Raw genomic sequence first — 17,051 nt, forward strand, 5'->3', positions numbered from 1 at the left:
TACAAGCCAAAGAGATTAAAAAAAATTAGGAAAACCATCTAAACTATATGTAGAAACATATTTATAGCACCTCTTTTTGTCATGACAAATAACTAGAAATAAAGGGAGTGTTGATCATTGGATCATAGCTGATCAAATCATGGTACTTGAATGTAATGCAATACAATTGTGCCATAAGAAATGATGAAAGAAATAGGTTCAGAGAAATTTGGGAAGATTTGTATGAACAGATGCAAAGTGAAGCAAGCAGCACCAAGAGAACAATTCATACAATAATACAATAACAACAACATTATAAAGATAAACAACTTTGAAAGACTTAAGAAATCTGACCAATTCAGTGACCATGATTCCATAAGATATGGTGATGAACCTCTTAACAGAGAGGTGATGGATTTAAGATGCAGAAAGAAATATACATTTTTGGACATGGGCATTGTGGGGGTTTATCTTGTTTGTATATATGTCATAATAGTCCCTCTCCCTTTTTCCCCTTTTACATTAGGGAGTATGAAAGGGGGAGGAAAAAATGCTGGTTAATTGAAAAATAAAACAAGTTTTAAAAATTACTATATTGGTATAGACATGGTTTAGGCTACTGTTAAGAATCAGCTAAAGAAAATTCAATTATACAAAATTAGCTAGCAAAATTTGAAATGCAAGCAGGCCTATTTTACATTTTAAACAAGCACACACATTTATTCAAGTCTTCCATTTAGCTTAACTTTACATGTAGCTCTCTTTTGCTGGTTGTGAGAAAACACCCTTATAGCCCACACAACATTCATCACTGATCAGCAGAACAAAACAAGCCGAGTTGAAATAAAAATTCTCTATAAGAATCTTTCAACACTTGAACATCTCCAACACCAAGAAAGGCAATAAGAAAATAGGAATAGAAGGGCAAGGTCTGAGTAACACGCTAATTTATCTCATTAAGATTAGTTAGCTATCTTAAGATTTCCCCAGGAGGCAGAATTTCTTTTCTGATAATTTCACATTCTTTCTTCAAGTTAGGAAACCTTGTAGAATTCTTGTTAAGAATTTTAGATTTTTGAGAAATAGTTTTCAGGCAACACAACTCACTAACAACAGAGACCCATTTATACCAGATGTAAAGAGGAAAAGATGAAAATCATGTTTTAATAGAAAAACATGACTTGTAGGTAGCAGAGGAAGATTCAAGTCTGGTTTCAGCTATTGGTTATATAATCTTGAGCAAATCTCTGTGGCTTCAGATTCATTATGTGTAAAATGAGCGTATTGATGTCCAATCTAATTACATTACAAAGTTGTGTGCTACAGTCAAAGTATAATTGTTTTTTCAAAGTCAGTTTGCTATGTTTTCTTTTTTGACTTATTTGCCCTATTTTCAATCAATCAATAAAAACTTATTAAGCACCTTCCACATGTGAAGTACTGGGCTAAGCACTAGGGATACAAAAACAAAGAATGAAAAATCCCTCTTTGCAAAGAACTCAAATTCAAAAGGGGACTACAAGTGTATATACATATATACACAGAATAAATATAAAGTAAACATAAATATGTGTATATATTACAAATATGTGTACAATATATACACATGTGTATATATATACATGTATTATATATACATGTATCTATATGTCTATCAATCTGTCTATCTATGTGTGAAGATTGGGCAGGTTTGGGGGATCCAAGAAGGCTTCATGTGGAAAATGGTACTTGAAATGCATCTCGAAGGAAGAGAGGGATCAATGAAGTGCAGTCATGGGAAACAGCTGGTACAAATGCATGGTGATGGGAAATAGAAGACAGTGTATTGTGTGTGAGGGACAGGGGAGAAAGGCAGTTTAGCTACATTGCAGTCAAAAAAAGGGAGGGTTGGAAGGATAGGTTGGGGCCAGGTTGTGGAGAAATTTAAAACTAAACAGAAGAGTTTTATATATTTTTTTCTAGCTCTAATAGGTAAGGTGAGTGAATTGGTCATATTTGATTTTAAGGAAAATCATTTTGGCAAAAGTCTATAGGATGAACTGGAGTGGTAAGAAATTCAAGGCAGGCAGAAAAAATTAGGAAGTTGTTGCCATAATCTAGGTGAAGGGTGATAAGGACCTTAACTGCAGTGGTCATTGGTGAAGTATGGGGAGAGAGAAGGAGCCACAGGAAAGAGATGTGGAGGTAGTTACAGCAAAATTATCATAACTGATGGATATGTTGGATAGGAGAGGGGGGCGGCTTGTCAATCAATGTCAATAAGCATTTGCTAAATGTCTACTATGTGTTGGGTTCTATGCTATGCACTGAAGAGTTAGGAGCGGAGGATCATGCTGAGGAAAACTGGGAAACTGGAACGATTATGGTAACTTTGATAGAAACAGGAAAGTTTGGAAGGGGAAAAGTTTTCCTAACTTGGGACTTTGAGTGATTATGATTGTACTTGGAACTTTTCATTTAATATAAACTCCAAAAAGCAGCAGAGGAGGGAACCACATGGACCTACTGGGCCTTTATACTGGCCCAACACTAAAAAATGAGCTAACAGTTGTGACAGACGTGGCTGATTAACTCTCCAGAGACAGAGGTGGTAGGAAGGAAAAGATGGTGAAGAGTATCACTGTTCTCCAATGTTATGTATGTATGCATGTATGTATAGGTATATGTGTTAGTATATTCACATATAAACACATGCATGTCTGTATATTCATATGTATATTCATCTATGTGAATGTTATTAATCATTCAGTTGTGTCTGACTCCTTATGACCCCGTGGACCATTCTGTCCATAGGGTTTTCGTGGAAGATACTGGAGTGGTTTGCCATTTCCTTCTCCAACGGATTTTAGGCAAATGGTGGTTAAGTGATTTGCTCAGGGTCACACAGCTACTAAGTGTCTGAGGCTGGATTTGAACTCAGGTCTTCCTGACTCCAGGCCTAGAGATACACAAAGAGGTTATATAATACAATATATCTCCAAACTTATTTCTAGATTGTTTCTTTTTAAGTAGTTCTTGTCAGAGTTCTTGTTCTTGTCAGACTGTCGTAGATTCTTTCCCAATTAAATTATGTTCTAAGGTTTATCTAACATTAGGCTATCGAGTTTAATTGTTTCTGATACTTGCTTTTATAATCTGTTCCATTGATCTGGTCTATTTCTTAACTAATACCAAATCATTTCGAGGATTACTACTTTGTAATATAATTTGATTTGGAAATTATATTCTCCCTTCTTTCCTACTTGTTTTCATTTCCTTTAAGATTCACACTTGGTTTGATAGTCCACAGAGAGAAAGAGTTTTAGAATTATGACCAAGATTGTACTGTGAAGGATGGATCAGAAACATGAATGCTACAAAAGTAGACTTTTTACAAAGACCTCATCTGAATATAAAGATGGTTTCTCCTCCACATGGAAAAAAGATCCTTGAAATTCATATACATATTTGAATGAATCTAAATAGACCCTAATAGGAAAGCTAATCAATCAATCAAAAAGCATTTGTTAAGTGCTTATCATGTGATAAGCATGATACTAAGTTTTGGGGATGCAAAGAAAAAGCAAAACCAATTTCAGCTGTCATGGAATTTACATTCTAATCAAACAAAAAGTTCCTGCCCAGTCTGATACTGTACCCCAAGGTATTCAATAAATAATCATTGAATTGCTGAATATTAAATATTGATTTTAATAAAATAAAATAAATTAAATAAATTAAATTAAATAAATGACTTTAATAAAATTAAAAAGTAAAAGAAAAAGATGTTTTGACCCATTAGTGCTTAGGTAAATATAATCCCTTCCCATTTTGTTCCCTAAATTATTTAGTGATCCTTTCATGTTAAAATAGTATTTAACAATAGGAGGCAAATATAACACACATAGAAAGCAGCAGATCCTCAGTGATAAAGTCACTTTTAGGTTAAACTAGGCAGTAAGACAGACGCTAGCTCCTTCAGCTCACTCTGGTACCTGTTACTCTTAATTATCTAGGAGTGGGATTCTGCACCCACCCCCATTAATCACAGAAGGCCCAAACTCCTGGATTCAATTGACTTAAACAAAAATCAGCTATATATAGAAAAATCTTTAACCAATTTGAAATTATTGAGCTTTGCCGAGAGAAAATCTAATAAACCCCATGTGAAACACCTTGTGATTAAGAAAATCATGCATGGTCCCATTCTATGTAGATAGGGAATGCTTTTATTTATTAATATTTGTCAGAGTAACAAAAATCAAAATTTAAAATACTTAGGTGTTCTATAAATGCATCATTATTAATAATATCAATAATGATAATGTTAATCATAATAATGACACTTTGGTGAATACAGGACAGTTGGTTTGGTTTGAAAGGAAGATGATTAATGTGAATTTGGCCACATTGAGTTTGAAGTGACAGAGTAATGGACAGAAATGGAAACTTCTAGTGTTCAGTCCTAAATTCAGTAATGGACAGGAAGGACCTAGAAAGGACAGGCCTAGAGATACGGAGTGTCCAGTCATCAGTGTAGAGGCAGTATTTTAACTCATGTTGAAAGAGAAACTGACCAAGAGAATGAGTTATAGTGAGAAAGTCAGGGGCTAATAACTGAGTCATAGGAAGTACCCACAGTTTGAGAGTAGGAGCAGGAGCAGGTAAAAGAGTCATCAGAAGTAAGCAATGTTTGGCTGGAGAGAAAGGAAAACCAGGACAATATGTTACCATGAAGACAAGATGAAGAATGAGACAGACATTGTTGGACATGGCCAATGTGAAAATTTATTTTGCTTGACTATATATACATTTGTTACAAAGGTTTTTTTTTTAACTTGTTTTTTTCCAATAGTGAGGACTTGGGAGGTAAAGAACATAATTGTTTATTAATAGAAAAATGATAAAATTTAAAAAAAGAAACATGGGTTACTTATCAATGTTAAATATGAGGGGTCAAAGAGAATAAAGATAGAAGGTAAGGACCTTGGATTTGGCAATAAGTAAGTCATTGGTGGCAATGGCTGACGGATTCTTTTCAAAGGTAGTGGTAAGAAGAATTGGGTTTCAGTTTCAAGAATGAGGAAATTGGTAGTCAGGAAATGAACACACTTATGTGCCATTATGTCAATGTATACTATTGTTTGGGTATAGTGATCCTTAATGTACAAGCTTTACATTAAGTCCTTTAACCAAGGTATAAGTTTCAAATCCATTCAAGTACACTCAAACACAAACTCAACTTGCATCAGTGATGGTAGTTCTGTGTTCAAATCTAGTAAGCCACAGTGCAGTACTACTATACATACTGATAAAATAAATTACAACAGATGATTAAAAGAGTTAAGAGTCTCACACAGATAGCCTGTGGTACACATTTCAAACAAAAATTTTAATTTGAGATTACTTTTTTTTATCTTGCTGGCTCAGTTTAAAAAAAAAAAAGTTCCTATTTCGACCAACCCATCTCTCATTGTGCATGAACATTTATGATTATTTTGGTGCCTGGTTATCAGAAGTAATACAGAGAAGGGCACAAAAGAGAAAAAATCATATGGAACTAGTTTTGGCATATTATGGGAATGGACTGAAAATGGCAACCATCAGACCAGTGGAAAGTTGGGTATAATGTATTGCTTTTTCTCTTTTTCTTTTTTTTTCTTCTTAGTGAGGCAATTGGGGTTAAGTGACTTGCCCATAGTCACACAGCTAATTAGTGTCATGTGTCTGAGTCCGCATTTGAACTCAGGTCCTCCTGACTCCAAGGCCGCAGCTCTGTCTACTGTGCCACCTAGCTGCCCCTTGCTTTCTCTTTTTCATTATAAACACACTACATTACTGTATTACTTGGGATTACCTTTCTGTTACTTGTTTTCTAGGATTAAAATGAGATTATTTGTGACCTCTTCTACTGTGACACTTTTGGGGGAGGGAACACTTCGAAGTACTTAAGTTGTTGAACATAAGAAAGAGCATTGCACAGCAGAAAGGAAGCTGGATTTGAAACTGGAGGAACAGGGTTCATATCATGATGCTGCCACTTGTGATCTTGGGAAACTCATTTTACCACTCTGGGTCTCTGTTTCCGTATCTGTAAAATGAAGGCAGTGGACTAGATGAACTCCATGGTCCCTTCTGATTCTAAATCTATAGAAAATACTCTTAAAGTAATAGGAGTCTTAGAATTAATTGGTAAGTGATCTTAGCCACTTTGGCTGAGTCATATTAAAGAACCAAGCTACAGACTAGACATATTGGTGTAATCAACATCTGAACTTCCTGTTTGCACAATTTCAGGGTAAGTGGGAATTTGAGGCCATTAAAGGAAGGGCAAACTGACTATACACACTGTTGCCTATTTGAACTTCATAATGTTAATTAAAATATTTTATGAGCTGTCTCCATTAGAACATTTGTACAAGTCTTTAATCTTGAAATTGAAGTCCATAAATATGAAATAGAGAAACTAAATTTGATATCTTGCCATCATCCAAATTATAGGATACCTCTCACAGCAACATTGTCAAAGAGCTATATATTTCACACCTTAGAATTTGGATCGTAGAGAACTGAAAGTCCAATTACCCTACGGAGGATGCAGCCTAAATTATATTTCAAGAGAAAAAAAACTCTCTAGTATTTTTTTTTATGTTGCCTTCTGCTAGCAGATTCAATCTTGCCTGCAGAGGAAGGCTGTCTGGAGCTTTTGAAACTACTGGTATTTCTTGGACGCTTAGGGACTTTCTCCATAAATATGATCTATAAGTGACAGAAGGAACTGTGCAGAAGAAATGTCTAGAAGAAATGAGGTGTGGGGGAGCTGATGAACAAACAAGTCCTTTGCTCCTTGGCTTTGCTCATTAATCTGCATCTGTAAAAGAAATCATAACTATGGAACACAGGAATCTTTCTTCCACAAAAGTGGTGGTTTTAGCAGAGTTCCACTATCTGAGGTTACATCATATAGCTTCTCACTGTGTGAGGTTACTTATTCTCCGTGCCTCAGCTTCTTCTTCTTCTTTAAGTGGGGATAACGCCTTGAGTTGCACCAACTGCATAGGGGCATCGTAAGGCTCAAATGAGATGATACATGTACAATACTTCACAAACCATAAAGTGTTATATAAATCTAAGCTATTTTTATTATGGGGTGATACTAAAGACTTCACCAGGTTGCTTTGAGGAAAGTACTTTGCAAACCTTAAAGTGCTATATAATTGTGAATTATATATTATATAATATATAATTATATATCTTCATGTATAATTATATACTATAATTATAATTCATTTCATGCACTCTGCTCTCTTTGTTAGATGTTCCCTCTCAGAAGCATTTGATGGGAATCAGAAGTTTAGAGGTGGAAGTAACCTCAAAGGTTTCCTAGTCAAACTCCCTCATTTTACAAGGGAGGAAATTGAGACCCAAGGAGACTAAGGTTTGCTGGAGATCACATAGGTAGCAAGCATCAGCAGTGGGATTTGAATCCAGGTACTTTGACTCCAGAGCCAGTACTCTTTCTACTGTATCACAAACATATGTGCCTCAGCCCATTCCTACACAAAATCCGAGGACAGAAAACAGATCTTAATCCTACACTATCAAACAGAACCCGAACACTGTGAGGGTGAAGGAGACCTGAAAGAATCCTCTGCTAGGAGAATATCTCTCAGCTAATAAATGGGGTTATCATAGGGTCTTGCCACTTTGTGTCCAAATAACGCTTCACCATTTATGCCAGCCATGGTGAATTACCAGGAGAATGAAGACCTTATTACATTTGCTTTGGAGAGCCAGGAGCTCCTCAAAAGGCAACTGACAGTGGCAGAAGCTTCCCCAACAGGTGAGATGCCAAAACCAGCGCACAGATGTGACAGTTAATTTTGTTTGCTTTATTCTGTTCTGAGCAGATCAAGTTTTAATAAGATATTTGTCTTTTGTTGTGATAAAGCAGACTCCTGGACCCATGAAGAACATGTCCAAACTAAGCCATCTTACATTCTTTGCTTAAACGTGGACGTGCAAAGAATATGTACACACTTGATACAGGGGGAAGAAAGGAGTAAAAGTCTCTTAATATATACCACATGTGTGGAAATGTGTTCCAGAAACTATTTTTAAACTTATGAATAAAACGTAAGGGGGTTTTTAAGATGAGACTTAAAGTTAGGCTTTGCAAGTAAGGTGTTAGTACTGGATTGGTACATATGATCCGACTTTCTTACCTTTAGGGAATCAAAGCAAGCAATTACACGGCCATTTTCAACCTGGCAACTTTTGGGGGGGTGCGCAAATTTGCATTCTTCATCAGAGCGTGAACAAGTTCCTCTCTGAAACTGTCTGCATACTTCCAGTGTCAGCCATTTTGTGTCTCTCACAGGAGCAACGTTCAAAGCCATGATGAAAAAGAGATTTAGGTTCTGGGTGTTGCTATTAAGTGAATTATGTCAGTCAGGTATCCACCAACTTCAAAAAGTAAAACAAAACAAAACTACTGTTGAGAAACCAACCACCATCCAGCTCTTAGAAGAGCTAACAAGTTGATTAATGGAGTCCAATACGCACAAAGCAGAAGAAGAACAGACAATTTATCAGCAAGCAGTCACTCATCAATCAATATGTCCCACTTGAAGAAGGTGGGCTGCAGTGAAAACATACTCGGTGTCATCTCTGGCTGTAAAATGTCTAAGTCTCTTGTCTGTTTTTGACACCGTTTCTTATAGAGTGACTCCAAGGCAATCACACTCCTCGAGAGAATGTTAGTTCTTCCAATGCTGCTTTCTTGTATTGGTGACACTGGAAAACAACCTTGTCAGTTGTTCACGTTCTAGCAGTTTTGTTTTTTCCTTTCACCTTTTTAATGTTGAAGTTGAAAAAGTGGCGATTTCAGACAGTCACACATGAGGTCAGGACAAGGTGTTCAGAGTAGGCAGAGACCAAGTTCTGCAAACACAGAGGTGTGTAGAATAGTCGTTTCTGGTAAAAGTGACTTCACAAAGGCACTTTTTAATCATGAACCTGATAAAATATAAATCAAATGTCAGTTTTCATCCAACCTTACTGGAAGCAACACTTCTAAAATCATTTCCTCCTTAAACTGGAATATTCTCAATTCTAGATGAAGGCAGTAAAACAGTATAGGGAAAACGCCTCATTTCATAAATTTTTGCATGAAAAAAGGGGATAAGGAATTGAAACACGTATTGCAGAAACAATCCAGGCAGCAGTCCAAAAGCAAGGAATGACTCAACCAGATGAATGTAGTAGACACAATAATTAGGCATTCTGATTCTGAAACAATTCAATCTAATGTGTTTAATCGCCAAAACAATGTATTAGATCCACAGTTTCCAATTAATTTCACATTTAGGCCCACAGATTGCATTATTTGCATTATTTGAGAAGCTATAAACAATTATTTGTGATCTGTACCTCTTGTATAAGGAAGATGTTATCATTTTGGATGAAATTCTTCCATCGCCCCCACCATTTAGAAAAAAAAAATGTGCTAGTTGCCCTTATAGTAATTCATCAGTGATTTATTTTTTACTTAAGCATCTTATAAAAATACCCCATTGGATATAACAATGTTGACACTATATTACATATAAATAATAAAATAATGTTGCCTTTTTAATTTTTAAAAATATTATATATCTATTAAACCATTTTGGACATTAGACCAATAGTATTAAGAGAAGAAAAATCTATCTACATGAGGGTAAATAAAATTCATAAATAAGGACCAAAAATGAATCATGGTTATAAATGATAGATGATAGAGACTGCCATAGAAGTCTTAAATATTTATTAAAAATATTTCATAAAATTCTATTCTATAATTAAATCACTCTCCTAGGCAATTTTCTTAGAGCCATGGATCATTTCATAACAAAAACAGAGGCAGAGAAGTAACGAAACCCAAACTTGCTAATTAAAATGCTTGATGATTTGTAAAACATTCCTTTTTCCTGTATCATGATAAAAATTCATTTTAAAATATTTACTGAATGGAATCATTAGGAGCTTTTGAGATTTCAATGAATCCCACTTTTAGTTCCGCAAATGTTTAAAGCACAGGTTTCCTCTTGAGGAAGCGGGAGAGACCAAACCAACCTAAGTTTCTGCATTTACTTTAGGATATTTCTTACCTCTTCTAATCAATTCTCAATTCCTTATTTATAATTAAAAACAATAGGTTTTAGCATAAAGAAGAAAAAAAATAAAATTATTGCCACTGAATTAAAATGTAGGTTAAATGCAATTAAATAAACAACTTTTCTCATAAAATTAGCTGCATAAATATAAAAATATTTAGATGCATCCTCATCCTCTAAAGTGCATTAAAGTAACTTAATCCAGTGAATGGGACATACCCTTGTTTTTACCTTCAAGGAGAATTAATTTCTACGATTAAGTTTTACTCTATTTCTATATATTTCATTTTCTATCAAAATTTAAACAGAAATTGACTTCCCAATAGTGATGTAACTTTATCAAGCTGGGAGATAAATGGATTTACTCTAAGCAAAAAGACTGCCTAACTTTCTAGTAATCAGTCACATGTAATAAGTCAAGATCTATTAAGATCTGCAAGTTAGACTCACTTTTGACAGGATTGTAATTGTCTCTCCCCAAACCAATCTCATCTCTACCTAGTCCACATTCCCTACTGCTAAAATTTCTAAGGCTGCTACTATGAAAATCACTGCCTTGATAATGCCACCAGTTTTAAACTTCTTCAGTCAGCAGCATCTAGCAGCTGGAAAATGCAGGAAGAAAGACAGGACTGGGCCAATCAAGGGTTCCTTGCACTACCTTTAGTAAGGAGCATTGACTTCTCACTTAGTCATGGCATAAGTAAGAGAAAGACCAATAAGGAGCTACGGCACTGTGAAGTCTTTATCCGTGCTTTTTTCTATATTTCTTAGCCTCTATTAACTTTGAAATGGACTCAACAGCTTTGTGGCTCTAGAATCAACATCTAGAATGATCAGCAGTCAACAAAAGATCTATATTTCATCATGGACTCTTCCGTGCTAACCTTAGTGTTGACTTTGGAAATCTAGGGCTTCCTGGTTATCTGACAGTCCACTTTTCCGCTATCTCTGCCACAACTTGCCTTTTGCTTTTGTCTTCCTCATCCTGTGGCTCCATCAGTTTTCTTCCCCTGATTCTCTGATTACCTTTCCTCTCACTAATGGTTCTCTTCCTTCTTGGCGAACACTTTGCCTCTTGGCTCACTGGTCTCAAAATGTCTTCCTCTTTGTCAAAACTACCTCTTTTGAAAGGAGATTAAACTCATTCACATAAATTTGACAAAAGAACTAGTGACAATGTCAAGGGTTGCCCCTTAAAACAGGTATTTTGTATTTACAGGGATCAAGGTCTTTGACCATAGCAACGAAAAACCGGGGGAAATGTACCATGTCAGGGTTGTTTGCATGTTCATAGGGAAGTGTTCCATCAAAAAAATCTATACATATGTTTTGTATAAGCTAAAGAAGAGGCATTAGGCATGTATTTTTAGTCTTTAGTCAGTAGGAAGGTATTTAGTTTCAGGGACCAGGCAAGGAAAGAAAGCAAGGCATTCCAAAAAACCCTAAAATCACTCTAGCCAGCATAGATGACTATTTACTCTGGATGTGTATGACTAGTCCTGTTTGTTGCTCTAGAGGAAAATGGTTGTAATGCTCACTGCCCTGGGCCCTGAAACCCTGAATTATGTCCATGAGCATCACAAAGAGTAGGATCAATCAAATACCAGAGAGGAACTGGAAACTGTTTCAACAATCCATGGGGAAAACTGATTTGAGGGCAACACTGGCAAGAAACAGGAGCAGATGCAGCCTTAGTGGGACTTTCCAGGAATATTAGGAAACTAGAATTTCTCCCCCTGTATCTTTATGAAAATATTGGTTATCAATTACTGTGCAACTGTATGCCTCGCCAACATCAAACCAGTTGATTAGAGTATCCGCCTCCTAAGTCAAGGTGGGCCTCATAAATAGATGCAGGGGTTGTCTCAGTCATAGTGTGTGATTGCATCCTTCCTAGCACATCACTGTGGTCTGTCTCCATTGATTTCACAGAGGCCGCTGGACTCACTGGTTGAAAGGGTGGAAAAGACCAACTACAATTTCATTCATCCTTCCTTGACGGTACTGTTCAACTCTCAGTTTTACACAGCAGGGAAGATGGCAGAGTTAGGGATAATCCTAAATGGTAGATAATGCAGAAATTACCTTTGATTTTGAGAACGTACTTTAGTTTTTTTTATATTGCAGTCATGTGTATCTGTTGTCCTAGAAATTCATTTTAAGAAGATGTATCTACACTATGAAGGGCTAACAACAACTCAAATTATATATATATATATATATATATATATATATGTATAGTTTATCCATTACAACTCCCAAACAATCACTCCCTTGCAACCTGCTCCATCATGACAAGAGACCAATCTCTCTTAGTTATCTCTTAGCACCAACCTAACTAGAACTGTGCTTTCAGATCTTTCTTAGAGCAGGGATATAGTTAATTATTTTTCTAAGGGCTTCTCTCTTAAAAAAGAAAGTAAGGGTAAAGTAATAATGATTAGTTATCAATTAATCAATAAGGACTTATTAAGTACCAGCTATGGATCAGGAGCTATTCTAGGTGCCAGGGAAGTGCTTGTGTTCTACTAAGGTAAACAACATTACATAAATAGATGTATACAAAGATATATAGGGTGTACCAAAAGTCTTAGTGCAGTTTTTAGCTCGAATAGCTTAAAACTGCACTAAGACTTTTGGGATACCATATATATACATATGTATACATGTATGTACATATATAGGGACACTATTACACATACATGTATATGTATACAAAAACTACAAGGCCATTTTGGAATGCAGAGCACTGGATGCTGAGGGATTAGGAAAAAAAAAAGAAAAACACTTTACACAGAAGTTGGTGTTTGAGCTTAAACCAGGGACTAGTTATGCAGTAATTAGGTAGACTAGATGCTTCTAGTGGAAGAGGATAGGTACTATCAGAAATCTGAAAAACAAAGTTATTTCCCCTTGGACAAAGCTTTACAGCATATTGATGAAAACCACAATTACGTACCTGAGACCCAGGACCCAGCCTCCAAAGAAAAGCATTTGAGAATGACCGGCCTTGGTAAACCTTGTTATTGTATCTCACTCCTTGATAGGTACTTGATTTATTGACAGGGGAGCCCTCTGTGGTTATATTTCTGCCAATATCCCTGTAACGGCCCCATCCTTTCCAGACAACATTTGATACAACAAGCTTTGCTGTTCTTTTCTCAGTTTCTCTTTCAAAGTCACGACTGGAATTTGAGGCTAATGGAATGAGCTACTCCACTTATTTCTGAAATGCTGATGGACTTGCTGTTCAACTGTACAAAAGAATACCAAGTTGTTTTTAAAGCCTTTCACAGAGACTTCACTTCATTGCTTATATTTAAAAGTCATTCCCAAGTGCTAAATTTTCAGATAGCTATGCCTTTTTTTAAACTATTCCAAAGAATATATTACTTGATTTTCTCTCCCAGCTTCAGATTACTCTAGCCCAAGGAGAATTTTACATTTTGGACCACTAAAATCTGAGGAGATGTAGGCCAGTGAGGCACTTTTGAAATTGTCTTCTCCATTCCCTACGACCCCTAATCTGATCCATCCCTTACTCCTTTTTTGGGGGGATGGGGGAGTTCCAAGCATTCAAAGGGCAGTTTATGATTTGCAATTAACACACATTTTTTTTCAGAAACAATGATTAGAATGTCAAACTTGAAAATTTAAGACCATATTTCAGAGAAATAACTCCCTGGTACTCTAGCCTTCTTAGTTTGCTTTTTGCTCACTATGGCATATTTTAGTTGACTGCCAAACATCTGGATAGAAGAGGATCGATTAAAGGATGGTAGCAAAACAAATTCGTTTCTGAGCCAGACAGTTCTTGAAATTTTTTCCATTAGGAGTATCTGTAGGATACCTTTAATCTGTTTGCAAAAATCGCAATTTAGTAAGAAAAACAGGCATCTCTGTAATATTTTGTAAAAACAAAAATCAGGTGTTCATCCTAGCCTTTGATTGTATCATCAAACATGCTCCTAGGTATTTAAAGAGTCTGTTTTAAAGTGATACTAAATGCACTATCTCCCCTGGATCAATGGCTTGGCTGCATCATTGTGACCTGTCTGATGGCAGACTAGATTTCAGTGACCTCAAGGTGCATGTTAAGTGGGGAATGGAGCTGAGAGGCGATTGACCTCCAGGAGCGATACTGAATCCTTCTTTGTAATTAAAGGAACAGGGAAAGATTTCTCTAACTGAAGTCTTTCCAGAATGTTCTATTTGGAAAGAAAAGTAATTTGAGGGATACAAAGGGAGAACAGATTTTTAGGAAACAAGCCCTCTATGAAGTTTAGTTGTCTCCTATGTAAAATGAGGATAACAATGTTTATACTCCCTATGTCAAAAGACTATTGTAAGGAACAAATGAGTGATATTATTGTATTGATTTGAATACAGGACACAACACCCCTCCTTTTCCCATCATACCCCCATACACAAATGGCTAATAGAAAAAGCACTGGCCTCAGGGCCAAAACTTTTACTTCCAGTTATACAGTTTCCTAGTTTTGTGACCTCAGGTAAATCATTTAACTTTTCTGAGGCTTAGTTTCCTTATCTGTAAAATGAAGATAACAAATTTATTATAACGATCAAATAGGATAACACACATAAAAGGTTTTGTAACCTAAATGCACAATATAAGTGCAAGCCACTATCATTTTGATCTGAATATGGGCCATTTTTCTATAAATCTGGCTTGTATAAAATTTGAGTATGCCTGGCACACAGAAGGTGATTAATAAATACTTGTTGATGGATTGGTCTTAAATGTGTCCCTTTCTCTCTTCTGACACTGCCATCAATCTAATGCAGGTCTTCATCATCTCACCTGGATGACTGCGATAGCATACCAGTGGGTCTGCCAACCCCAGGTCTCTCCCTACACCCATACACCCTCCATTCAGCAACTAAAGTGATTTTCCTAAAGTGCAGATGCAGTCATGTCACCCCCCCTCCCCTACTCAATGAACTCCAGTGGTTCCCTATTGCTTTCAGGATTAAATACAAAATGCTCTGGCATTCAAAGTCCTTCATATACTATCCCTTTCCTACCTTTCCAGTCTTCCTACATCTTATACCCTTACAGGTTCTCCTCCATGCAGTGACACTGGCCTCCTAGCCATTCCATAAACAAGACACTCCATCTCTGGGTCCTCAGCATTTTCTCTGGCTGTCCTCCATGCCTCGAACACTCTCCCACCTACTGAACTCCTGACTCCCTTTAAGTCCTCACTAAAATCCCTTCTTTTACTAGAAACCTTCTGCAACCCCTCTTAATTCTAGTGTTTTCCCTCCATTGAGTTCTTTCTATCTTTTATATAGCTTGCTTGCATGTTGTCTCCTCCATTAGACTGTAACCTCCTTGAGGGCAGGGACTGTCTTTTACCTCTTTCTGTATCCTCAGTGCTTAGCAGAGTGTCTGGTACACAGTAGGTGTTTAATAAACATTTATTTATTGATTGAAATGTTTATTATAGACACTGATCTATTGAATAAGATAAATATTACAAAGATGAAGAGAGAATTAATAATAAATAACATATTTTCATTTGAATGGAAAGAAAATATAATAAAACCCTTTGAAGTAGAAATACATTTTAATATAGTAATTTGAATATTTGTTTTAAGATACATATTTTTTCTGTGGGTGTGTGTATACTTCCCCACCCCCATGATATATATATTTATTTTTTGGGGGGGTAGCATATGCTTGGGAGATGGTCTACAATTGGACCAATACAGTATTGTTAATATAAAGGAATTAAATAATTACTTGGTTTTATTTGAGTCAGGAGACAGGAAGTTAAAATAGTGATGGGTAATTTTCTTTTAAAAAAAAGCCTTTCCTTTTGAGTTATCTTTAAATTCATCTATTTCCTACAACATTAAAAAAAGAATTTCAGTGAAGTTGTATGATAAAACACTACTGTTCACTACGTGAATGCATTATGCAATGTTTTGGGGATATATATCAAGCCAGGGACTGACTGACACAAGAACTCTATGTGGGCCCCTTCATGATCCCATATCTCAAACCCTTCACTGTCTTATTAGATTAAATTCTCCAAAAATACTGATAAAAACATTAAATTATAAAGTAATCATAAATGGAGGCAGCTAGGTGATGCAGAGCACCAGAATTGAAATAAGAAAGACTCATCCTCATGGGTTCAAATCTGACCTCTGACACTTATTAGCTGTGTGACCCTAGGCAAATCACTTAACCCTGTTTACCTCAGTTTCCTCATCTGTAGCTGGATGGAGCTAGAGAAGGAAATGGCAAACTACTCTAGTATCTTTGCAAAGAAAACCCCAAATAGAGTTGCAAAGAATTGTACATGACTGAAAAAAATGACAAAACAACAAAAAATCATAAATAACTTTAATCTTCAAAAAGTGAAAATCTCTAAATGAAATCAGATACTGAAAAAAAAAGAAAAAGTAAGGACCCTTAATAAAAGTGGTAATATTATATAATCCATCATGGGATCCCTTCTATGATATAATCAGCCAGACCTTTAGCAGCATATTTTCTAAGATTAATTGCAAATATTGAGTGCTTTTAAGCCAACTCTTTTTACAACAACCATAATTCTAATTAATGGATATAATCATAGATAATAATGATGCATTAAATAAGGTGCTTTGCAATTTTAAAAATATTTTCACACACATCATCTCACTTCATCCTTGCAACCTTCCTATGAAGAAGATAATATAGAAATTATTATTATTATCCCCATTTTAAGAGTAGGGGAAGCAGAAATGCAAAGGTTATTACTTATTCAAGGTAATACAGTGAAACCAATATGGCAATATTATTCATAGGGTCATATATCTAGAGCTGGAAGAGCCCTCAGAGGCTATTTGTAAACTTTACTTCATAGATAAAGAAACTGAGGCCCAGGAAGTTTAAGTGCCTGACTCATAGTAGCCACT

The 17,051-nt window shown here is 35.9% G+C and overlaps 1 protein-coding gene across 4 annotated transcripts in view; it reads right to left on the bottom strand.

Annotated features, from left to right (window-relative positions):
- Positions 1–17,051, bottom strand: part of MBNL2 (muscleblind like splicing regulator 2) — a 166,817-nt gene that overhangs the window by 101,537 nt on the left and 48,229 nt on the right. For all 4 annotated transcript variants that reach the window (XM_027854118.1, XM_027854115.1, XM_027854119.1 and 1 more), the window contains exon 2: positions 8,184–8,976. In XM_027854118.1, the coding sequence (XP_027709919.1) occupies positions 8,184–8,357 (174 nt within the window). In that variant the 5' untranslated portion in view covers positions 8,358–8,976. The remainder of the gene's footprint in view (positions 1–8,183; positions 8,977–17,051) is intronic.

The sequence above is a fragment of the Vombatus ursinus genome, unplaced genomic scaffold, assembly GCF_900497805.2.
Source record: "Vombatus ursinus unplaced genomic scaffold, bare-nosed wombat genome assembly UNPS02010304.1, whole genome shotgun sequence".
Taxonomy (NCBI): domain Eukaryota; kingdom Metazoa; phylum Chordata; class Mammalia; order Diprotodontia; family Vombatidae; genus Vombatus; species Vombatus ursinus.